Source organism: Chaetomium globosum, genomic scaffold, assembly GCF_000143365.1.
Source record: "Chaetomium globosum CBS 148.51 scaffold_2 genomic scaffold, whole genome shotgun sequence".
Taxonomy (NCBI): Eukaryota; Fungi; Ascomycota; class Sordariomycetes; order Sordariales; family Chaetomiaceae; genus Chaetomium; species Chaetomium globosum.
In genome coordinates this window covers 4,466,891-4,489,845 of record NT_165977.1, presented here as the reverse complement: position 1 = coordinate 4,489,845, position 22,955 = coordinate 4,466,891, and the positions used below count along the sequence as shown (strand labels likewise).

Below are 22,955 nucleotides of genomic sequence, written 5' to 3'. Positions count from 1 at the left end.
AGGAGTGTGATGTGCGGGGGAGTGAGGTCGGGATGTGGTGAGAAGAGGGTTGTGTTGGCCGGGTGGATTACAGCTTTTTAATGTCGTTCCTTCTCTTTTTGCCACTTTCTCCTGTCACATACTTCCAATATACCCAAGCCAGCTTCTTTTCTCTACTCCAAGAAAGACAAACAACCACAACCAATGCCAGGGTAGTAGCCTCCCCGACTCTATCAACCAATGACCCAGGTGGCATAGCAGCCTCCATTGATCTTGGCCAGTGCCCCCGACCAGACCCATTTGTTGGAACAATGTCCCACACCAACCCAACCATCACGACTGCTCCTCCTCCCCCTCCTCCCCTTCCCCCACCACCATCACCTCCCTCGCCTCCCTCCTCGCAACCTTCCTCCCATAAGCCGTCTTCTCACCATGCCCCACCCCCTCCCACGTCCTCGTATCCGGCAGTCCATACGTACTGATCCCCCTTCCCCACGTCGTCCACGGATTCGTCCACCGCGCCACCTCCCACGGCACCACCGCCTCCCCCCCATCCTCAGCCGGCACCATCGCCCGCCAATCCTTCGGCTTATCGCGATGCACCAAATACCCGCCCAAATGCCGATGCCAAATATCCGGCGGCACCTCATCCCCACCCCCTTCCCTACCATTCCAATGCCTCGCCAACGCCAACCGCACCTGCCTCTCGATCCCCCGATGCCCCGTCACCGTACTCAACCGGTGCGCCCAGCCATAGCAGTAGACGGCGCGGTTGAGCGGGGAGAGGTCGCGCGCGAGGGGCAGGGCCATGGGGGGGAGCGTGCCCGAGGCGATGAGTGGGGGGATGTCGGAGAGGGTGATGTCGGGGACGATGGTGATGGGGAGGTGGAGGTCGGGGGGGGCATGGTGGTGGTGGACCAGGTTTGGAAGGTTGGTGAGGCGGGTAGAGGGGGTGGGTTTCTGGAGAGGGGGACGGGGAGGGGGTTGGGTTGGAGGGGTCGGAGTCTGGGGGGAGGATGAAGGAGGCGCGGGTCTCTTCGGAGTGGGTGGCGATGGCGGCGATGAGCTTGCGGAAGTAGGCGACCGCGGAGCGGGTGCAGACGAGCCGGCGGCCGCGCAGGGCGGGGTACAGCACGGCCGGGAGGATGTCCTGCCGCGCGACGAGCTCGTTGTTGTCGGTTTCGTGGTCGAGGAGGGACCGGGCGATGATGTGCTGCTGGGCCTCTGGCTGCAGCGGGACGGGGCCGTGGTGCAGATCGGTGACGAGCGCTACGAGCACGCTCGGGTCGAGGTTGACCGTCTCCGTTAGGCAGCCGCAGTCGTCGCTGACGAGCGGGTCCCGGTCTTCGATGAGGGCGCTGACAGCGCTGTCGACCGGAGGCGGGGTTTCGGTGAGGAATGCGCTGCCGGCACAGCTGACGCGCACTGATACGTCTGTTCCCCCGATCTTGTCCCGGACATAGCGGATCATCCTGTCGACCGATTCTGATTTTCCTTCTTGGAGTCCCGGTAAGACCAAGTGCACATGGTGGCAGTGGTTCCACCGGGCTGCTCGGATGATCTTCTTGACCGTGTCGGCAAACTCGGTGTGTCCGAGTCCTTCATCTGCGTCCCCTTCGCCATCGCCGTCCTCGTCCTCCGGCTCGCTCGCCCACCCTTCGGCCACCACTTGGTATTCGAGCGTCTTGGATGAAATAGACACGAACTTGACCCATGTGGCGCCGCTATCGACCACGGCATCCACAGTAACGGGTCTCTCCTGGAAAGGCTGGTCCTTGTAGGCCAACCATCCGGCGTCGGGAGCAACAGGCAGCCGGGGGCTCCGCGGAAAGTCCTTGTTGATGGCGATAAGACCGCGGCATTTCTTGACGACAGACCATCTGTCCTCCCAACAGCAGCTCTTGATGCCGGAATACTGGGCCTGCGAGATGGCTGGCTTCGACGGGGAGCGTTGCTTCTGGGTGGTCTTTTCCAGGGCGCGTTGCTGCGTCTTCAGGAGGGCGTTGAGCCCCCGCACAGGGCGCTTAGCTCCCTCGGATGTCTGTTGAAGATGCAGTAACTCTTGGAGACAAGTCTGCCATTGAGTGATCAAAGACTCAATGCAATTACTCAAGGCTGCCTCTTCAGTGTGCTCAGGCTGGGTCTCCTTCTGGTCAGGCCCATTTGTTTCGTGTGGACTTTCTGCTGCTGCGATATTATCGCAGGCCGTTTCTATCATTTTGTTTCCTCAGTATTGTAGGCAGGCAAAATAGGTTCCTTAGGTACTGTAGTTAACGCTCAAGCGGTTTGTTTGTCCAAGATTTCCCAAAATGATGACGACCCCGCGGCTCCATTTCCTGGGCGAAAATTCAAGCAAAAAAGAACGAACGCTGTCTGGAAGCTCGAGGGTTAGGGTCAGTCAGACTTTGTTACATAAATTACATTTCCACAACATCACACCACCCTTCCATCTGAGCTCTTCTCTCCGTCTGACTACCTAAGGTACCTCCCCAACAGGTCGCCCATTCGCCCTTGATATACAGGTTCCTCGATCCCCGCAGCAACTTCCCCCCGCAAAGAGACGCATTACAATTTGGCGAAACGGGGGGAGCGCGCTCGTAATCGTAGAGTGGCCTGTGTTTCACTGAATGGCACATCCATAAGGGTGCGGATTCGAATCCCACCGAAGTAAAACTCCCAAGAGAAGTTTTCGTAGCCGTCTACCTTCCCGTCAATAAAAGGCAGGAGGTTAGGCGGTGAGCTTTTTTTGGTTGGCTGCCTCTACGGCGATTCTAAAATCCTCCAGCAGCACCTCGATTTCCTCAAGGCCAACCGCAATCCTGATCTGCGTCGGCCTCAGCCCGTATTTGGCAGCCCAGGGCAACCTCTTCTTATACGTGCACATCGTATACGCAAACGCGAGCGTAAAAGGTGCCCCAAAATGGACCCCCTTGTGAACGTTTAGATTCTCGTAAAATGCCCGCGTCGTCGCCAGGTCATCCAGCTCGACGCTGAAAAGACAACCGTGCCCGGGCACGAAGTCGGCCGTGGCCGGGCGAAGATAGCGTTTGTAGTGTGCCCCCGAGGGGTTGACTGACGGGTAGTGAACTTGGCGAACGGCACTGTTGGGGTCTTGAGCGCAGGCATGAAGATAGTTCACGAGCTTGTTCGCATTCGCATTTGACTTGGCTGTGCGAAAGAGATAGTCACGGCTATTCCGCTCCATGGCCTCGGCGTCGTCTATATACACCTCAGGAGCATAGTGCTGATCAAATATCCGTTTCAATTCGCAATATTTTGGCGAAGCAGGGTTGAGGATTGCGCTTCCCCCAATCGCATCCGCGTTGCCGTTGAAGGTTTTGGTAAGCGATGTGACGAGGATATCCGCCACGGCCGTGACGTCGATGTTGGCCCAACTTCCGACTGTGTCATCAATCCCAAGCACGACATTGAACTTGTCCGCCAGATTCCGGAGCCTCCCAAGATTAGGTGCGACGAGGAGCGGGTTTGCTGGGAACTCTAGCCAGATCGCCTGCACCTTTCGGCCGCGGCCACACTCCTCGCAGAGGAAGGCTTCGAGGTCGTCAAGATCCTCGTCCGAGCCGTTCCCAAAGAACTTGTATCCAGGACCGAATTCCTCAAATACCGTGACCGTGTTCATAAACGCCATGCCGAAGAGGACAGTCGTGCCCTGGTAGTAATCGAGCATGTAAGTGTGGGGCTTGTAGATGGAAGCCATGCCGGTCGGGTAGAGGTAGACGTCTTGGGGGGAAGGCCGCTGCTGCGGACGAGGATTCAGAGGCGCCCGTTCAAGATGCGATATGATCCTTTCCCGCAATGTCCGATGTGCCGGGCCTTCAAACTTTGTGTTGGCATGCCTGTCCTTGGTTGTGGGCACCTCCTCAAGTAAATCGAAGCAGTTGAGATTGGCTTCCGCAAATCGAGATGAGACGTTCGCGCCGGGGGTGCGCCAGAAGCCAGACACGACAGCGCAATGATCGATCGGAAAGATCACAGCATAGAAGCGGTCCTCGGCGGCAAACGCTCGGATTGCAATCTGTTCTCGGGGAACCGGTCGCTTGTCGCGCCCATTGTCTCGCTTGTCAGACGTGGAATATTCGACGCATTCTTTCGCAGACTGGATGGACGGGAGCAACAAGCATCCAACATTTGATATTCCGATCAACTTGAGCACTGCTTCGGCGAGCTGATAGGAAATGTCACGTCAGCGAGGGCCGAGATCCTCAAAGCATACAGTGCACATGTTGGCTTCCGGGATTTGAACTTTGAACTCACCTGGGCAATATCCCGATGGGGCTTCATGCGTGGATACGCATTTTTAAAAAGAGGAAGCATCGAAGCAGAGTCTCCGCCATATCTCTCGACAATCTCCCAGCTGCTGCCCATGTGAACAGTGACCGAATGGCGCGGCGCCGGTGGCACTGCTTCACCAAGCTGAGTCGTGATTTTGGCCGACATGTTCGTGTATGACGGTGTTTGGATATCGTGTGGAGGGGTGGATGTTGGGAGGAGCACAGCCTGGCAGTGCTGGCACAAACCCAACTTTTGAAAGGCCCGAGAAGAACATTGTAAGGTAGGTACTTAAGGATGTGGACTAAAAAATTGTCACGGTCGCCATGTGAATTTTGGAGTCCCAATTCGGGCGGAACAGCGACGACATGATTCAAGTGGGGCGGAGTGTCATTCAACGCCCTAGGAATGCCCAATTCATGAATGCTCGAAACATTGTGCAACGTTCTATAGGGGTTATCATACAACCGGAAGAACGCTAAAATGCCCGGCAATCAGCGCCCCACTTCAAAATGCCATTCGAACGCCCTAGGGATGGCTCGGCATGGACACAACGCCCTAAGAAATGCCATGAGTGGAGTTTGGACCCCGAACACCCGCGAAGGAGAACACGACAACCAGGGATGATGGGTAACTATCGCTCTGCGAAAAATGGAAAATAACGCCGATGACGTGGTGTGTTGTCGCTCGGTGACCTTCGGTCGCCTCATGACATTGTCCAAATAAACTCAACGAGGTTAGCACTTGACGACGCATGTCACGCGGCCGCTCGAAGTTCTTAAGAAAGCACCTCTACATGCATCAGGCCTCTCTTCCGGGGTCAGAGTATTACAATTCACCCTCATTCCTGAATTTCCTTCTGGATAATACCAGATCCCCAGCCCCCATACACCATGGCGCACCCGAAGAGCGACCCTCCTGGGCGACTGATCACCCATTTCGCCAACAGGTCAGTATTGCATCAATGCATGGGTTCCCACGGGCCATAAGCAGTTTTAACTAACACAATTGTTCCCAAAGGGACCGACAATCCCAGAAGGCTGGCTGGTCCGAGTTGTGGGATTCGGACCAGACCGATCTCTGGGACCGCGGGATGCCCTCCCCAGCATTGATCGACTTCATCACCACCCGACGGGACATCATTGGCCGGCTCGGAGGCGGTCGCCGCCGGCCGAGAGCGCTTGTTCCTGTGAGTCCACACGGCGGTCCAGTCGGCCACCGCCCCAAAAACACCATGCTCACTACTTCCAATACGCCTAGGGCTGTGGGAGGGGCTACGATGTTGTTATGCTCGCTTTTCATGGCTTCGACGCCATTGGACTCGAGGTCTCGCAAACGGCGGTCAATTCGGCAAGGGCGTATGCCGAGGTTGAGCTCTCCGATCCATCCGCATACAATTTCGCCACCGAGGATGATGAGAAACGACGAGCTACCTGTCAGCCAGGGACTGTGAGCTTTGTTTGCGGCGACTTCTTCCAGCGGGAGTGGGAAACTAGCTGCTTCGCGCCCGGCGACGACGGCGGCTTTGATCTGATTTATGACTACACCGTGAGTCGATCTTCCACATCCGCGACCAGACTATCTAGGGAATGATACGGGCGCTGATGCTTCGCCGCTGAGATAGTTTCTGTGCGCCCTCCTGCCCGAGATGCGAAAGGACTGGGCGCAACAGATGCGAGAGCTTATCCGACCCACCGGGGTTCTTGTGTGCCTGGAGTTTCCCCTGTACAAAGACGTGACGGCCGACGGGCCTCCATGGGGTCTTCAAGGCATCTACTGGAATCTTCTGGCCGAGGGTGGCAACGGCAGGATGGATGGGCCAGCGGCCACAGATGGCGGACGAGGACCGTTTTCCAGGGTGGCTTACATCAAGCCCTCCCGGTCGTATGAGATGGGGCGAGGGACCGATATGCTGAGTGTTTGGGCGCCGCAAGAGTGAGGCCAGAATCCCTAGAGCAGTGCCTTACGGTCAATTCTCATGTCGCTACTGCATTGCGCCAAATCCAGACCATCGGGGGACAGAAAACGCCCGGCCACAGCCGCGACCCCAATCCCTTGGTGCGCACACTACTTGCTAAATGACACCCCAGCACCTTTTCCTCTGGCTTACACTACATCCATCGTCGTCAACCGCGTCTGCGTCCGCCCCAGCAGCCAGAAGCAGCTCGCAGAGGCGCGCGTTGCCGTACCGGTGAGCGAGGTGTAGAGCGGTCCAGCCATGGAAGCCTCGCGCATTAACATCCGCGCCTACCGCCACGAGGTCCTCTGCGACGGCCATGTGGCCGTACCGCGCCGCCAAAAGTAGCGGCGTCCACCCATGCGTGTTCCGGGCATCAACGCCTGCCCCCCCGGGGCACAGCAGGACCTGCACTGATGGCAGGTGGCCGGTGCGCGCAGCTATATGAAGGGCCGTCTCGCCCGCGTCGTCCGTCTTCCAGCGCGGCGCTCCCATTTCCAGAAGGGCCTTGGTGGCTGGGTGAAGTTGGAGCTGTACTGTGCGTTGGAGATACGGCCGGGCTGTGTCGCGGGCCTGCATCTCTCGTACCGCGCGCCGTTGGACATGCGTTGTGCACGGAATCTGGAACCGGCGGCAAGTCCTTCCGAGCTGGATTAGACTCTGCATGTCCAGGTTCTGTGTCCTGCCTCAGCAACGGTTCCGTGGAATAGGGGAGTCGGGTGATGATGGCCGGGGTGTGTTTTACCTCGAGAATGAGATATATCAGCTCAGTTGGTAACGCCGAGATATGGGACATGGCTCAGGTTTTCAGGTCAAGGGGCAGCCTCTGACCTGCGAATTATGGCCGCCAATGCTTAACAACACACGCTACGATTTGTGCTTGTTGCTGCTGGATCCCGCTGGCGGGCTTGTTCGTCGCGGGATCGAGGAGATGATATGGAAGATAGCGAGCATACCATAGCCATGGCACCCAGTTAATAATGGCAACTACGGAAGATGCGACGTGTTCATGCGGAAGCTGAAGCGGAATATCATCGACGGCCGGCCATGATAGGGCGGTACATGTCGGTTGTCATCCCGTAGGGCGTAGTACCTCCAGTCCATATACTGTGATGATTATTAATACCACCTACATGTAATCTGGGCTGACGTGCAGCAACATCCAGCTTTTCCAACCTGCTAGCAGCCGGGGGCAACTGAGAGGCCATCGACCTTGTGACTTATTTGAAGAATGGTTGACATAACAGCAATAATGATGTCCATGGTGGTGAGAATGCTCCCCCTGCCTGTGCATTGATGAAAATACTATGTAGTAAAAGGGGTTTGTTCTCAACACGGTAACACCAACCTTGCAAGAGGCTCTATCATTAGTTGCAACCGCGTCCCCCGTTTATTGAATTGCGGGCGTACTGGGTTCAGGCGAACTGGGCTCAGACCTGCTCCGCCGAGGCAAACAGATCCCGTTACTTTCTCAGCTTCTCTCTCACGGTTTCACCACAACAATGTCTCTCCCATATCACCCACAGGTTACAGCCGTAGACCTCGCGGTCCCCCTACGCGGGGGCAACTTAACGGACAATGAAACGAGTAAAACTGCAAAGGCTCGGCCGAAGACGGCAAGGCATGCGAAGGGGTCAACGAGAATCCTAAATGAGTGGTTCGTATTGCACTCCACCTATCCATATCCGACCGAAGAGGAAAAACAGATTTTGGCTGCAAGAACAGGCTTGACAACCCGTCAAGTATCTTTCTGGTTTGTCAACGCTCGTCGCCGAAAGACCACTTGGGGGCCACAATGCGCGTCAAGCGCCTCGGACGCCCCGCTGTCGCTGCCAACCTTCGACAGACTACCTGACAGTGGCTGGGAGGGCATGGCGCCGATGGACCGTTGGCGTCACACCCCACCCGACCAAGAAGGTGCCTCTCTAAGCGCCATCGCGGAAGCAGCGGAACGTAACCCCCACGCCAGCTCCGCGCCCACGCTCGGCTACTACGGGTTCGACACAGGCGAAATGCTTTCAGAGGCTCACTGGTCGATCTCTTCGTTTGGATCGCACCACGCTGCGATACCGGGCTCGGGAAGTGACTCATCAGTCCTGTCCCATAGCTCCGGATCCGCCACCAGCGTCCGTAGCACCCACTCTCGACGTCGACGTCGGCGGCGCCAACGCTCTCCCGTAAGGGCGTCTTCTGGGAAAAGTGCGAGCCGTCTGTACCAGTGTACCTTCTGCACGGACACGTTCAAGACCCGATACGACTGGACCAGACACGAGAGCACACTCCACCTTGCGTTGGAGAAGTGGACGTGTATCCCATCGGGTCCAACATACTACGATCGCGCCCTGTTACGGCCGCGATGTGCACTGTGCGACGTCCTGGACCCCTCCGATTCCCACCTCCGGTCGCATGGGTCTTTAGAATGCGCGTCGAAGCCTCACCCTGACAGGACCTTCTACCGCAAGGACCACTTTCGGCAGCACCTACGCGTGTGTCATGGAGTCGACGATATTCTACCTTCCATGAAAAATTGGAAGTCCCACATCTCACAGATTAAGTCGCGATGTGGTTTCTGCGGGGAATCTTTCCAGCTCTGGTCCGCCCGCAACGACCACCTGGCTGAACACTTCCGCTTGGGGGCCCGGATGAAAAGCTGGAAGGGCTGCCGTGGCTTGGAACCTGCTGTGGCATTGCTGGTGGAAAACGCGATACCCCCTTATCTGATCGGAATTGAGTCCAACGACCTTCAGCCCTTTAGCGCCTCGAGAATGGCCATGAAGGGCAGCAGCACCGGCGTGGCGAGCGGACAAGTTTCCGGGACCATGTTCGAGATATTGACCGCACGCCTAGGGGACTATGTTAGAGCAGAGAGAGAGCGCGGCACGGTTATCACAGACGACCTTTTGCGAAAAGAGGCTCGCCTTATTCTCTTCGGAGACGATGACCCATGGAATCAGACCCCGGCTGATAATGCGGAGTGGCTGGCATTGTTCAAAGAGGGATACAGCCTCGCTCCCACTCTCGCATCATGTGGGGATGTGACGGCTGGTGTGTCTCTCGCCCAGCAGCAATGTTGGTTTGGTCCCCCGGTGTGTGATACGAACCCGTCGCCCTTCACCCTAGAGAAGATGCGGCAAGCGACGGTTTCCAGCTCGAGCTTCGGTCCTCCTGAGATCTGCGGCGTGTTGTTATACAACCAGATGATTCACCAGCAGGAAGATGCCTCTCTAGCCGTCCCCTGGTCCTGGCAGACACCCGAATGCTTGGCCGAGTTCAGCCAGATGTGTGAGACCAATCAGGCAGTTATGGCAGCGGACCCGACGAATGATCTCAATTTTGACATGGTCTTTGGGGAGTTTAATGATCTTGAGCAGGACGAACAAATACCGAACATTGGGCTTGAAGCCCCGGGCGTCAACGATTGTATTGGGGCAGCTGGGAAATTGATGGATACATGTACCTAGTTACTTTAGTTGTGCATACAGTGGGAGTCCAAAGGTCTAGCCCAAGCCGTACTTCCAGGTACCTTAGCCACTCTTTTTAAAAGGCTCATCTTCCATTCAAAGGGATCGATTCCTTCTCAAAATATATTTCTCGGCCTATGGATGGCGCAGTCACATGTTGTATTTCTCCGTGCTTTTCTTACCCAGACACTAGATGCACCTAGTTTCTGAAAGCTCGCAATCTCAAGTTAGTTTACAAATTCTTTGCCTCTTAACGTTACAAGGGGGAATCAGGGGCCTGGAGTGTATGATGGAGGCGGTTTTGAGAGACGAACATGGTCGGGGAAGGGAAGTTTGCCCGGGCGTAGCTGGAGCATGGAAGCTAAATAAACAGAGAGAGATTGAGGATGAGGTTCGGAGAAAGAATGAACCGAGAAATCATCTCAGATTTATGTTGTTCTGCTCATTCTGTAAACTCATTAGTTGATTAAGAGATCTCTTTAATAAACTCATTAATTAAGAGATCTCTTAATTAAAGATGAAGTGATCAACGTAACCGGTAGTCGTTGGGGTCGTCGCGTCAGTCAGCAGTAGCAGAGCGTTCAAGAGTGGGGAAAAGGGAGCAAAAAGGCAAAAAAGTAAAAAGAATATCTGAATGCGCCAAACACAACTCGAACTCTGGTGGGTAGGTGGCTGAGTGAGGAGAGCTCCTCGCGAGGGATTAGTTTGTATCAGGTACCTTAGATTTAACCGCACGCAACAACCACCCACCACTGCGCCATCCACTTGGAATTTGTTTTGATTTTGGTCTCTGAGAACAGAACCTATAACCCCACGGCGCCCATGTGACGCTCTATGGCGCACCAAACAAAAATGACTTTCATCCGATGCCAGGCACTGCCATCAAGATCATGTCGGCCTTTCCTTTTCCCTTTTGGCTGCCCTTGGCCAAACTGTGTGCCCATTAATTAACCTGCTGTTGCAAAATTCCAGCCTGATGTTCCCCGCGCAACCTTCTCACTTGAAGTTTTTGTTCTGGTCAACGCGATCTCAAAAGTTGCAACCCGCAACCCCATCGAAGAACGTAATACAAAAGAGTCCCGATACATCACTTTTTCAGGTGTCTCTCTTTTCACCTATTCTCTTTGTAATTTTTGGGCTCTTGTCATTGCAAAGAAGTGACACGTACATTACTAACATGTTGCCATGCAACCATCTTCGAATCATTGACCCCGCCCTCCTACCAGCGCAACATCAGGACAATTTGGACTCACTTGCATCATGTCGAAACGCCAATCGTTTAAGAGGATGCTCTCCAGGCTTTCGGGGCTTAGAATCGACGTGGATGAGCTTTTTTTAACGGATCAAGATCGAGTTCTCGTCGTATCTCGTATCGTCCACATGCACCCTTCTGACGGCCCAGGTCAGAGCCTGGACCAGGAAATGCTACACGACGCGGTGCTCAAGGAGACTTGCCACGTCGAGCGGGATGGCATGTGGGCTAGGTCTCGCATGGAGCCTCGTTTTTGGGAGCGCGTCCGAACCAGCACTCCCTGGGCTCGCGATCTGGACTTTCAAACCATCCGCACCTTGGCCCTCGGGCTAACCCAGGCCGCCTGGGCACATTTTAAGAACCCCAAGTTTGATCGTAAGGGCAAGCGTCGGCCTTGCTGTAAGCTCGCCGTGGCGTCGCTCCGATTTTCCAGCGACATTGGGACGTACGAGGACCACCTCAACCAGGAGAGGCCCGTGGCCCTGGTTCTTTGAGAGGCTGGCCCGTGTCTAAGACGGCCGGGAGTAACGTCGATACGTGAGAGAGGGACCGAAGCTACGGAAGCAGGAGGGAATGGTGGCCAGAGTTAAGTGTAAAATAGCGGAAGACCCATAGACGTATTGTACCGAGCTCGGCGTGATTTTCCGTCCCTTCGAGAAGTTGAAGGTTGTATAGGCACCTATGTTTGGGGAGTTGGTAGTCTGGGGAAGATCGACGTCGGGTTAAGTCTTTTGCCAAGGCCGGGTGCCGTGGCGCCTCGCCTGGGCAGGCTAGGAGCGACGGCGGTGGGGTCTACACCGAGAAGGGTTGCAGCCTCCCAGGTTGGCCGTTCTCGTTTCTTTCCCTCACGCCATGTTTGTATTGTATTTTGAGAGGGGAAACTTGGGTGTCGGATGACTGTACTTAGTGTTGACGAATTCTTATCCCGACCCATTTTCCCAGCCAGATCCTTGCTGCTGTCATGAAAACTCGAGACTTTCTCCCCGCACTCAGCCCACATGGCGCAACGCAGGAGCCCTGACACAATGACCGAGCCAGCAAATGTGCGACTAACCGCACGACGAACACTGCAAATCTATGTTCAATTTGGGGCTGATAAGACCCTGCATCACCAGGCGCGAGTTGAACTTCCCCGAATTTCTCAAGTGGAGTGAGCCCCAGGTCACCAGATGGTTCAATTTTCTCACCGGACGCCCAATTTGGCTTTGCTCGGTGTACCCCAGGCCTCGTCCACGCAATCTGGAAGGCTTGCCAGCTCTGCGCCCCGCGTCGCCGTCGCTGAGTGATGCTCAGGCGTGCCAGGTTCCATTGCGGTCGTGAGCACCTTCCTCATCCGCTGCCCCGCCTTGCCTTAGCGCGCCTTGGCTTCCCCACACAGCTCGGCGAGATCCCCGCGAGTCGCCAGAAGTGCCGTGTTTTGGTGAGCCAAGTGAGCCCAGAAGGCCCTGATCTCACAACGCCTCTGCCAGGGAGGATCTGCGTTTCCATTCCGACCTGATTCTAATTTCCAGCCAAGCGGAGCCAAGAACAGTCCGTCACAGCCACCGAAGCTTGTCGAGGCTTGTCTGTCCACACGCCAAGAATTGCACCATTTGGGGATGCGCCGGGGTCGTTGCTCTTTGAGACACCGAGGGATGCGAGCGGTGCAGCTCTCTCTCCACCTGCACCGATGTGCGACCTTCCGAATTACCATGTGTGTATGTGCAGCACCGCAGGTAGCCCGAAGGCAGGCAGGGCTTCCAGAAGACTCGCACCCTGACACCCTCCCGCTCCCACCCGGTGGTGGCCGGTGCCCTCGCACAATCCAGCCTTGAATGAGACCCATGTTCCTCGGCTCCCTCCCATGCTCCTGTTATCGATGACGCCTGCGAAAACAGACTAGGACCGGGGGTGGAATGCGACCTTGATGAGCCGGAGCAGTGCCATGCAGGTTGCACGTTATCAGATGTCACTGGGGCTCCCGAATGCTGTTGGTCGTCCCCAGCATTGGCCCAGCCAACTGTGCCTTTCCAAACCATCCCATCCTGGCCACCGCGTTGTTGTTCCACCGGCTTGTTCCACTTTGGCAGACCGAACAGGCACCCGACGATAGCCTTCTCTCTTCCTGTGCGCGCCTGCATCTCACATATTAATAATCCCCGATCCCGCCCCCCACAATCTTCCCTTCATTCTCCTACCAGGTCCTCTCCCCTTCAGCGTGTCGGCTTTCGGTTCCTTTACAGCAGTCGGCTTGACCCAGGATTCCTTGCGTTCCCTCCGGCAGAGCGTGACCGTGGGCGGTTCGCGCGACACGACGAGCGCATCATGGCGATATTTTCTAGGAAGCGCAGTGATGAGCAGGGCGAGAAGACAGCAGCACCTGTGCAAGATGTGTCGCAAGGGGACCAAAGCAGCGGCGAGGAGGGCACCGTCGAGGAAGGGGCCGAGGATGACCTGCACCGTGGAATGAAGGCTCGGCAACTAAGTACGTGATCACCTGCGTCGCAGGAGAACTGACAGATACCCCAGGCTGACACCAGGTAGACATGATGGCTATTGCGGGCGCCATTGGAACTGGTAAGCGTCGCCAAACGCCGCAGGCGCACCCCGAGATGCGACTTACAGCCGCTAACGCATTGCGCCCAGGTCTTGTTATTGGCACTGGCACATCATTAAAGTTCGGTCCCGGATCCCTCCTCATCGGATACGCCTTCATGGGCTTCGTCGTCTATGTGGTCATGGTCGCGCTTGGAGAGATGGGCGCCTGGTTGCCAATGAAAAAGAGTTTCTCCGGATATGCATCACGCTTCGTCGACCCGGCCATGGGCTTCGCCACGGGTTGGAACTACTTCTTCAAATACGTCATCGTACTACCGAACAATTTGACCGCGACGGGAATCTTACTGCAGAAATGGCGACCAGATATAAACGTGTCGGTTTGGATTGTCGTTTTTGGCATCTGCATCATCCTCCTCAATGTATGGACACCCCGCTTCCTTATATCATTGGATCCTCCAGGCACTGACTCTCAGACAGATGATTCACGTCTCCTTCTTTGGTGAAGCCGAGTTCTGGATGTCGCTGGTCAAAGCCCTCGTCATCCTGATGCTAATCCTACTGTGCTTCATCATCGCGCTCGGCGGCGGCCCCAGCCACGTCCGCACCGGTTTCTACTTCTGGCAGAACCCAGGCGCCTTTGCCCCGTACACAGCGACAGTGGCTGGCCAGACGACCGTCATCGGCGGTGACACCGGCCGCTTCCTCGGCGTTTGGGCGTGCATGGTGCAGGCTACGTTTGCCTACCTCGGCACTGAGCTGGTCGGTGTGGCCTTCGGCGAGACCCCCAACCCCCGCAAGAACGTCCCGCGCGCCGTCAACCAGACACTCCTGCGGATCGTCTTCTTCTACGTCGCCGGCGTGCTGGTCCTCGGCATGGCCGTGCCCTACAACAGCCCGATCCTGCTCGACGCCACCAAGAAGGGCACCAGTGGATGTACGTTTCCTTCCGCTCCCCCCTCCTCCTCCTTCCTCCTAAACCCCATTTCCCCCGCCTCTACCCAGCCAAGCAATACTAACCGTTGCCCTCACCCGCAACAGTGGCATCCCCCTTCGTCGTAGCCGCACAAATCGCGGGCGTCAGCAAGCTGGACGACGCCGTCAACGGCCTGCTGCTCATCTTCACCATCAGCGCGGCCAACTCGGACATCTACCTGGCGTCGCGCACCGTGTGGGCGCTGGCCAAGGACGGCCAGGCGCCGCACCTGATGCAGCGCACCAACAAGCGCGGCGTGCCCATCCCCGCCGTTGCCCTCTCGTCCATCTTCATCGCGCTCGGCTTCATGAACGCCACCAAGTCGGCCGCCACCGTGTTTGGGTACTTTGTGTCGCTGGTGACCGTCTTTGGCGCGCTCAACTGGGTCGCCGTGCTGGTCAGCTACCTGGCTATGATCAATGCCATGAAGGCGCAGGGCGTCCCGCGTTCGGTTATGCCCTATAGGAATATCCTGCTGCCGTGGGGCGCGTATATTGCGTTGCCCATCACCATGCTGGTTATTATTTTCAGCGGGTACTCGGCGTTTATCCCGCACTTTCAGGTCGACAAGTTCTTGACGGCGTATATTGGCATTCCGGTGTATGTGATTAATATCTTTTGGTGGAAGTTCTTCAAGAAGACAAAGCGGGTCCAGCCCATGGACGTGGATTTGGTGACGGGACGTCGTTCTTAAGATGGGTACGAGGCACGAAGTTATGTCCATACATAGGTAGAGACAGAACCTGGTTAGCGTGGTGTTTGGCGCACCGGGGCCCCCCGGAGAGAGGCAAGCGATGGCTTTCAGAAATGCATTAGTCTCGAGAGCGTGACCGGGAAATGCGAGCCATGATTGCCGCAGGACAGCAACGTCGTTGCATATTGCATTCTTGTGTGCATGGGGGTTTGCGAATTTGGGACGTCAAATGAAGCCTCCGTCGTCATCCTCCCCATTCGGCCCGCTTAGCTGGGTTCCAAGATCTGCTCGTCCGCGCTCCCGTTGCGTGGATAAATGGAGGGCGCGGGTGGGACCGAAGCTGGGCATGGAGAAGGCTTCCGAGACGATCGGACCCGACTGGGGAAACCAGCGCCGCACTTCCCGGCCGCAATGGCGCGTGGCGGACCCAGTTTTGATTCACATAAACAGCTGCCAGCCAACGACATCCTGGCCTGAGCCGCCTTTTCGTCGATCGTTCCTCAACTGCGCCCAGTGCGGGAACGAGGGGGGTTGTGGGGTACTTTGATACACGGGCCGTTCTACCTGTCGATCCAATATCGACAAGCAAGCGCAGGCTGACAGTTCCAAGTCTGTAAATGATGGAGGCATTTTGGGAATGGGTTCAACGGGACGTTTGGTACCGAGATCTGGGGGGATCGATTCCGGGGAACCATGGCCTTCTGTGAGGTATATTTAGGGAGCCTCTGTCGCTCATATCCTAGGTTGGAGGAAGATCACCTCAAGCCACACGTTCCCCCTCTTCTGCCTGCACTCACCCAGCTCGACTCGCAAGTTGCCCAAGATGAAGACCACCAGCACCGCTCTTCTCGCGACTGGCCTCCTGGCCCAGTACGCTGCCGCTCACTCCATCTTCCAACAGTCGGGCAGCGCCGGGGTCGACTTCGACACAAAATGCACCCGCATGCCGGTGGGTGTTCCTCTTACCAAGCCACGCGTGGTCCGATGACTAACTTGGAATCGCAGCCCAACAACTCGCCAGTCACGAGCGTGACGAGCGCTGACATCGTTTGCAACGTTGGCGGCACCTCTGGCATCTCCGAGGTCTGCGAAGTGAACGGTACGTGCTGGGCCCCCCATCCACTGTCCCTCCCGCTGTCGGCTGACATATCTCTTCTTGTAGCTGGCGATGACTTCACCGTCGAGATGCACGCGCAGATGAACGACCGGTCCTGCAGCAACGAGGCCATCGGCGGGAACCACTTCGGCCCCGTCATGGTGTACATGAGCAAGGTGGACGACGCCACCTCGGCCAACGGCGGCGGTGACTGGTTCAAGGTCGACGAGTACGGCTACGACGCCAGCGCCAAGACCTGGGGCACCGACCTCCTCAACTCGAACTGCGGCAAGCGCACCTTCAAGCTCCCCAGCAAGATCCCCGCCGGCGACTACCTCGTCCGCGCCGAGGCGATCGCCCTCCACGCTGCCGGCCAGAGCGGCGGTGCGCAGTTCTACATGAGCTGCTACGTAAGCTTCTACCCTCTCGGCGAGATTCGGGGGCATGTCATACTGACCATGGTTTCAACTGCAGCAAATCAAGGTCGCTGGTGGCGACGGTGGCCAGCTCCCGGCGGGTGTCAAGTTCCCTGGTGCGTACAGCGCCTCGGACCCCGGCATCCTCATCGACATCTACAGCGGCGACCTGAGCAACTACAAGATCCCCGGCCCGGCCGTCATCGACTCGAGCTACTTCTAGATTGGTGTGGCTATTGGACGGTGAGAAGGAGGGGTGGGGTTGGGTGTTTGGCTTAATGTAGGCAATGCCAGCTGTGCACACAATACCAACGATACCATATGGCCTCACTAATGCCCTCCTTGCCTCCCTCGTACCTCTTGACCATTCTCCTTTTTTCGCCTTGGTGCCCCGTGCTGACCCCTGAGCCCCTGAGCCAAACAACCCTAACCCAGAGAATGATGTCATGGGACACAACAACCCCTGGCCTGAACTCGTGGTGTGCCTGGGAGATTCCTTCCAGCGTCTGATCTGGTATTCTTTCCCATGAAACATCGTCAACACATTTTCTCGTGCCTGTTCTGTTTGCTTTTTGTAGGAATACCTAAATCTGGGCCGCATTCTTTCGAAATCGCAGCTACACTTTTACTCACTCACCTCACTCACTCACCTCACACATGCGGGGTCTCCACTCTCTCCGCCCCGCCTGGAGATTTGCAACTCCTGCAAGCACTCACCTAAATCACTACTGCCCCTCATTCCTACGTTCACTTTCATCAGCCGACCAGCTCAACCCCACCCGCTCCGTCAACAACAACCACAAACTAAACAAGCCAGACGCAACACCAAGCCAACTATCACGGCCACCGCCAATTAGCCACCACCACCCCTCACAACCCCCCCACCCCACCAAAACTAAGCCCAACCCCAAACCCAACCCCAAACCCAAAATGTCCCAACCCCAACAACAAACCCCCACCATCACCTCCATCACCGACCTCCCCACCACCGACGCAAAATGGATCACCCTCCAACGCATCGCCTACGTCGACCAAACCGGCCAGCCACGCACCTGGGAATGCGCGGCGCGCAAGACCCGCGCGCGCTCCGCCGGCGTCGACGCCGTGGCCATGGGCAACGTGCTGCTGCACCCGTCGCGCCCGCCCTCCACCTTGCTCGTCATCCAGTACCGCCCGCCGCTGGACGCCTTCACGGTGGAATGGCCGGCGGGGCTGGTCGACGAGGGCGAGACGGCGGAGCAAGCGGCGGTGAGGGAGTTTAAGGAGGAGACCGGGTATGAGTGCGCCGTGGTGGGGGTCAGTCCCGTGCAGGCGGCGGATCCGGGATTGAGTAGTGCGAATATGAAGATGGTGATGGTGGAGGTGAGGTTGGGGGAGGGGGAGGAATTGCCTGAACAGAGGTTGGAGGATGGGGAGCATATTCAGAGGGTGGTGGTGCCCGTTGGGGGAGTTGTATGATAGGTTGGTCGAGTATAGTCGGCAGGAGATGGATGGTGGTGGCTCGCGAAGCTGTTTCATTTCGCGGCGGGCATGCAGTTTGCGAAGACGAATGGCGCGGGAGTATGGGCTGTGATGGATGTGACGGAGGGGGGCGGGTTGCAGGGTGGGTTGGATTGGGCTCTGGAACTAGCTGTCCCGAGTCAAGGCGCGAAGCCCTCTAAATTGCCTACTTTGGCCAAACGGCAACTTTGGAGGGCTTGGGGGGGTGGCCGGCTTCTTCGAGCGCGAGCCATGACCGGTAATTATTTTGGCCACTCCACGGCCTGATTTCTGTCGGTTTTCACACATCACGGAGATGAAACCCTTGGTGGGGTATGGTTCTGGACTCGGGAAGCCGACATGTCATGATCTGAACGCGCGGCAAAGAGCATAGACATTACACAGGCAGGAGAAGAAGACACCCATCACGAGCAAAATGCGCTGATCCCTTCGATGGTTTCGGGAACGGTACACTACAGAATGTGCACGCTCCAGTCGAGGTTGCAGGACATCGCGATTCGGCAAAAGCCAAGCATGTTTCAGCTTGCGAGTCCTGCGCCGAACGAAGCGGTGTGGAACCGGAGGCGGTTCAACGGTAAAGAATCGGCATGACAATCCCATGGATTGAAATGAGGGCCTTCATGCTATTATTAGCACAGATATTGGTGCAAACCCAACTGATGAAAGCGCTGCGAATGTCAACGAGTCGCTGCTGCTGCTACTGTAAATAAATAATCGCATTTCTGCAAAGGGAAGGGTTCGTCCCTTTTTGTGGAAAGCCACAAAATCGTCAACAAAAGGAGACGCATGCAGAGTTGTCAGGCGGGGCCTGCAAACCCGCCAAGTCTGCCCCACCCGCGTGCACGGTTGCCAGGGCGCCAATCGTTAGCGCATGCGACGACCAGGTGAGCCCAAGGAGGTGTGACAACGGAATGCCAAGCACAACACCCTTCGCTCGAAGGGGATCCTCCTTCCTCTGACATCGACAACCCGGCATTCGACTTCGACGACGACAACCGCGCAACCGGTAGGTAAGAGTGTCGCGCGCAGCGACCACACGACGACAACCATCGGCGGAATTGCAGCCCGCCATTTACGCACGCCCGGATACCGAAATCTCGACGACGACGCCCCTGTCGGGTATGTTGTGTGTGTCGGTCGCACCAAAAGGCGGAGGTTGTTGACCCAGCTCTCGCCAGAATCGCAGTGCTGCGAGCGATATACGGCCACGGCCTCCCCACAAACAACACCCTTTCCGCCAGGGGAGAAGACTTAGGATCCGAATCGCTTAACGATAACGATAGTTAGACGAATTTCCTTTTGTTTGGTTGCGATTTTGCGACAGCCAATTACACCAACTTGCAACGCTCTTTTTCACCAATTTTCCTTACGTCGATTTCACACATGCGAAACCGCGCAGCGCACCGCTCCGCAGCGTAAAACAGCCAAATGTCCGAGCCGCCGTCGTCACCCCCTAGGGCAGGAACCAGCGTGGAGGATGCCTTGGCGTGGTACAAGGCGCAATACGAGGTGCTGGAGGCGGAGCTGTCGGAATTCCAAGCCTCCAGCAAGGAACTAGAAGCCGAGCTTGAGAAGGATCTAGATGCGGCCGACAAGCGCGAGCGGTCGTTGCGGCAGAAGGCCGAGGGCCTGAGTTTCGAGGTGGAGGAGTGGAAGGTTGGCCTTTTCCCGCACTGCGTTTTGGAAGATCGCCGGTCGTGAGGCCATCTCGCTAACACATCCCTGCAGCGCAAATACAAGGAGTCCAAGACAGAAGCCAACGGAGCCCAAAACACCCTCGAGAAGGAGATTACGACCCTCCGCGACACCAACAGGACGCTTCAGCTAAGGCTCCGCGACATCGAAGTGGCCAACGATGATTTCGAACGCCAGGCGCGGACTACCACCTCGTCCCTGGAAGATCTCGAATCCAAGTACAATGTCTCGATCGAAAGGGGCGTGATGCTAGAGGAGGAAATCAAGATCGGGGAGCAGGAGCGAGAACAACTACGGGTCGAGACACAACGACTGCGAGAAGAACTCGCCGACCTAAAGATCGAAGCCGAGATCCTGCAGGACAAGATCAAGAAGCAGGAGTCTAGGCACCTCTCGAGCATCTCAACCGACATCTCCTCGATTCCCGGGTCACCATCATTCTGCAACTCCCCGCACTCGACCGCGAGCTCTCCGATGATTATGACACCGCCGGATCTTAAATCGCTCTCTGCGGCGGACACCACTTCAGAACTCCGAGGTCCACCTTCGCCCCCCATGTCGGATGTCTCCCTGCCCTTACCCAAGGTGGGCGGGCTGAAGACTCCCGCTCAAAGGCGGAGCCGCCTCCCCTCGGCGGCCGAGAGCAGCATCACGCCGAAACCGAAGACATTTACGGCGTCCACGTCCTCGACCCGCTCAACACGCGCGGTGACCACATCCACTGCGATGCGAACACCGGCCCACCGATCGTCCGCTGCCGCGCGCGCCTCCTCTCGCGCCGTCCAGGGCTCTAACTCTCTCACTCATATTCGCACCCTCACCGCTCAGATGCAACGGCTCGAAGCCCGCGTGCAATCTGCGCGCTCCAAGCTGCCAGCAGCGCCACCTATCGACTCGCCACCGCGTAGATCCCCGCAAGGCCCGGCAATGCCATCGAGCATCACAATCCGCAGCCGCAAGCGCACCGGCGGGTCTACCGCCTCCTCCAGCGCCGCCAGCTTCGCCTCCGAAACACCGTCCCACTCCCGCCACGCCCCATCCGAGTCCCACAGCAGCCTCTCCTCCAGCACCAACAAGCACGTCCCCCGGCTTAGCACGTCGGGCGTCTCGCGCCTATCCTTCGGCCCACTCCCCAACCGCAACCCCACCAACACCAACAACGAACCCGACTTCCCCCGACCCAGTAGCCGAGCTAGCCTCTCGAACTATGCCCGCCCGGCAAGCCGCAACGACTCCCACCACCACTCCAGCAACAGCCACAGCAGCAACATTCTACCTCCCCGACCCATGAGCCGCGCCGGCCTTTCCAACAACCGCACCCCGCTCGCCGCCACCGGCGGGCCCGGCCGGCCGCGCAGCAGCCTCGGCATGCACCACGGCCGTAGCGGTAGTATGAGCTACGCCAGCAGCATGGCAACGGCGCCGACGGCCGAGGAGGCGGACGAGTCCTTTGACGCCGGCGATACTAGCATTGTCAGCGTGGGCAGTGTTAGCCCCAAGAAGCTGCGCACGCCGAGCCGCCGTGGAACGTTTAGTCGGCGCGGGGAGGCGGATGGCGGGTCGGGGGCGCACACGGGAATTCCGTTACCCGGGTCAAGGCGGTTGAGTGGAGGGTCGGCGTCGCTGTCGGGGTCGGTGCGGCGGACGAGTGGTGGGACCGGGGCGGGGTCGAGGGTGTTGGAGGATTTGGGGGAGACTTGGTGATGGGGATGGGGGACTTACTTATTGGTTATGGATGATGGGTTGGCTGGCGAGGGGGTTAATGAGGAGGGGGGTTTGTGACGGAGGAGCGTTGTCTAGGAAGCCAAGGAAGGTGGTCTAGCGCCGGAGGGAGTGGTTTATTGCCAGATTGGGAGGAAGGCTGTTTTCCGAGGTGTGCTTGTTCGCTCTCGCATGTTGGGGCGGTACGCGCGAGAGGGCTAGGTAGGTGGGGTTGGCTTGACGCAGTTGGTTTTTAGCCTCTCTCTCTGTTTGTTGATGCGGATACCTTGCTTGCGTGGCTTGGCTTTGGTGGTTCGAGGGTCTGGTTGGGTTTTGGGTTTGGGCCGGGCTGGGTTTGGGTTGGCCGGCCGGAGGTGTTGGTGCGGAATACCTTATACACTTTGACTTAATTTCCTTTGTAGTTTTGGTTCCATTCTTTTTTCCCTCTTCTTCTTACCTCTCCGAGTTTGGTTTTTTGAACACGCCCCACCGTTCTATCAATCTTGCGAGACTGGTTTTGCTTGTATCGTGATGCGGATTTTCTTGTTTGGTTTTACGCATAGCGTCCGGGTCGAGCATTTTCGCAATAATTCTCATACAGTCAACATTCCCCCAGCTTCGCACGATGGTGACCGCCCGATAATTTCCATACCACCGGTCTTCAAGCTCCGAGCGACGGTGACTCCCTGAGTCATTCCTGCACATATTCTGTGCATTATTTTACAGAAGCCATACCCATGCTCCTATTTATGTATGCACATGCATCGCATACACATGTTTCTGTCTGTATGACAACCGGGGACTCGACGTGCAGCCCTTGTCATGCTCGTCATGCCCGCCCTGTCCCTGCAGGACCCCGACAGGAACCCGAACAAGCTTAATCCGACATCGACTGCTGTCTCGGGGCACGCACTGTATTCGTACATGGACGCTGGAACGGTCTGGCGTGCTGGCGTAGGGCTGAAAGGGGTGAAGATGAGTGGCTGCATTGGGGGGAGGGGGGTTCACTGCCCTCGCATGTCAGGTGGGTTATCGTACGATTTTGATGTCAGACCACAGACCACCATGGTGGGGAACCGTTTGGCTGGGTCGCCCGGTCCGCTTGGCTGCTCGGGCTGCGGGTGTGATTCTGGGGAACAGCACCCGGCTGAGATCGATCTACACTAACTTTGTATGTATGTGTTGGTCATGTTTCCCTGTTGCCGCGTTGTTTCGATGACGAGATGTTGTTTGGCATTGCCCCGGTCCGATCGTGGATTACTCAAACAACCTCAACCCCGATCACGGCGTGTTTATCATCGCCGGCGGGGCCCTTCGATAACATCTTATCTTGGGATTACAATACATAGAGTACTTTGTAACTCTGCCCCAATGCTTACCTTGCATATTGGCTTCCATTTTCC

General features: G+C 57.1%; 8 protein-coding genes across 8 annotated transcripts; 7 read left to right on the top strand and 1 right to left on the bottom strand.

Annotated features, from left to right (window-relative positions):
- Positions 1 to 312: 312 nt before the first annotated feature.
- Positions 313 to 4,437, bottom strand: CHGG_03530 (uncharacterized protein; the record flags this gene model as incomplete). The annotated part of the gene is made up of 4 exons (XM_001230045.1): positions 313 to 712; positions 954 to 2,020; positions 2,744 to 4,096; positions 4,255 to 4,437. The coding sequence occupies 4 exons, from the start codon at positions 4,435 to 4,437 to the stop codon at positions 313 to 315; spliced, it is 3,003 nt and encodes a 1,000-aa protein (XP_001230046.1).
- A 725-nt stretch (positions 4,438 to 5,162) lies between these two features.
- Positions 5,163 to 6,883, top strand: CHGG_03529 (uncharacterized protein; the record flags this gene model as incomplete). The annotated part of the gene is made up of 6 exons (XM_001230044.1): positions 5,163 to 5,218; positions 5,290 to 5,458; positions 5,530 to 5,817; positions 5,894 to 6,204; positions 6,277 to 6,460; positions 6,650 to 6,883. 6 exons carry the CDS (start codon positions 5,163 to 5,165, stop codon positions 6,881 to 6,883), a joined length of 1,242 nt encoding a protein of 413 aa, XP_001230045.1.
- Positions 6,884 to 7,728: 845 nt separating this feature from the next.
- Positions 7,729 to 9,687, top strand: CHGG_03528 (uncharacterized protein; the record flags this gene model as incomplete). The annotated part of the gene is made up of 1 exon (XM_001230043.1): positions 7,729 to 9,687. The coding sequence occupies one exon, from the start codon at positions 7,729 to 7,731 to the stop codon at positions 9,685 to 9,687; it is 1,959 nt and encodes a 652-aa protein (XP_001230044.1).
- Positions 9,688 to 11,067: 1,380 nt separating this feature from the next.
- On the top strand, positions 11,068 to 11,433 carry CHGG_03527 (uncharacterized protein; the record flags this gene model as incomplete). Its single annotated transcript, XM_001230042.1, has 1 exon — positions 11,068 to 11,433. The coding sequence occupies one exon, from the start codon at positions 11,068 to 11,070 to the stop codon at positions 11,431 to 11,433; it is 366 nt and encodes a 121-aa protein (XP_001230043.1).
- A 1,810-nt stretch (positions 11,434 to 13,243) lies between these two features.
- CHGG_03526 (uncharacterized protein) lies at positions 13,244 to 15,144 on the top strand (the record flags this gene model as incomplete). The annotated part of the gene is made up of 4 exons (XM_001230041.1): positions 13,244 to 13,403; positions 13,463 to 13,785; positions 13,937 to 14,411; positions 14,516 to 15,144. 4 exons carry the CDS (start codon positions 13,244 to 13,246, stop codon positions 15,142 to 15,144), a joined length of 1,587 nt encoding a protein of 528 aa, XP_001230042.1.
- An 823-nt stretch (positions 15,145 to 15,967) lies between these two features.
- Positions 15,968 to 16,879, top strand: CHGG_03525 (uncharacterized protein; the record flags this gene model as incomplete). Its single annotated transcript, XM_001230040.1, has 4 exons — positions 15,968 to 16,093; positions 16,150 to 16,243; positions 16,307 to 16,650; positions 16,715 to 16,879. 4 exons carry the CDS (start codon positions 15,968 to 15,970, stop codon positions 16,877 to 16,879), a joined length of 729 nt encoding a protein of 242 aa, XP_001230041.1.
- Positions 16,880 to 17,586: 707 nt separating this feature from the next.
- Positions 17,587 to 18,114, top strand: CHGG_03524 (uncharacterized protein; the record flags this gene model as incomplete). The annotated part of the gene is made up of 1 exon (XM_001230039.1): positions 17,587 to 18,114. One exon carries the CDS (start codon positions 17,587 to 17,589, stop codon positions 18,112 to 18,114), a length of 528 nt encoding a protein of 175 aa, XP_001230040.1.
- Positions 18,115 to 19,584: 1,470 nt separating this feature from the next.
- CHGG_03523 (uncharacterized protein) lies at positions 19,585 to 21,555 on the top strand (the record flags this gene model as incomplete). The annotated part of the gene is made up of 2 exons (XM_001230038.1): positions 19,585 to 19,812; positions 19,885 to 21,555. The coding sequence occupies 2 exons, from the start codon at positions 19,585 to 19,587 to the stop codon at positions 21,553 to 21,555; spliced, it is 1,899 nt and encodes a 632-aa protein (XP_001230039.1).
- Positions 21,556 to 22,955: the final 1,400 nt, after the last annotated feature.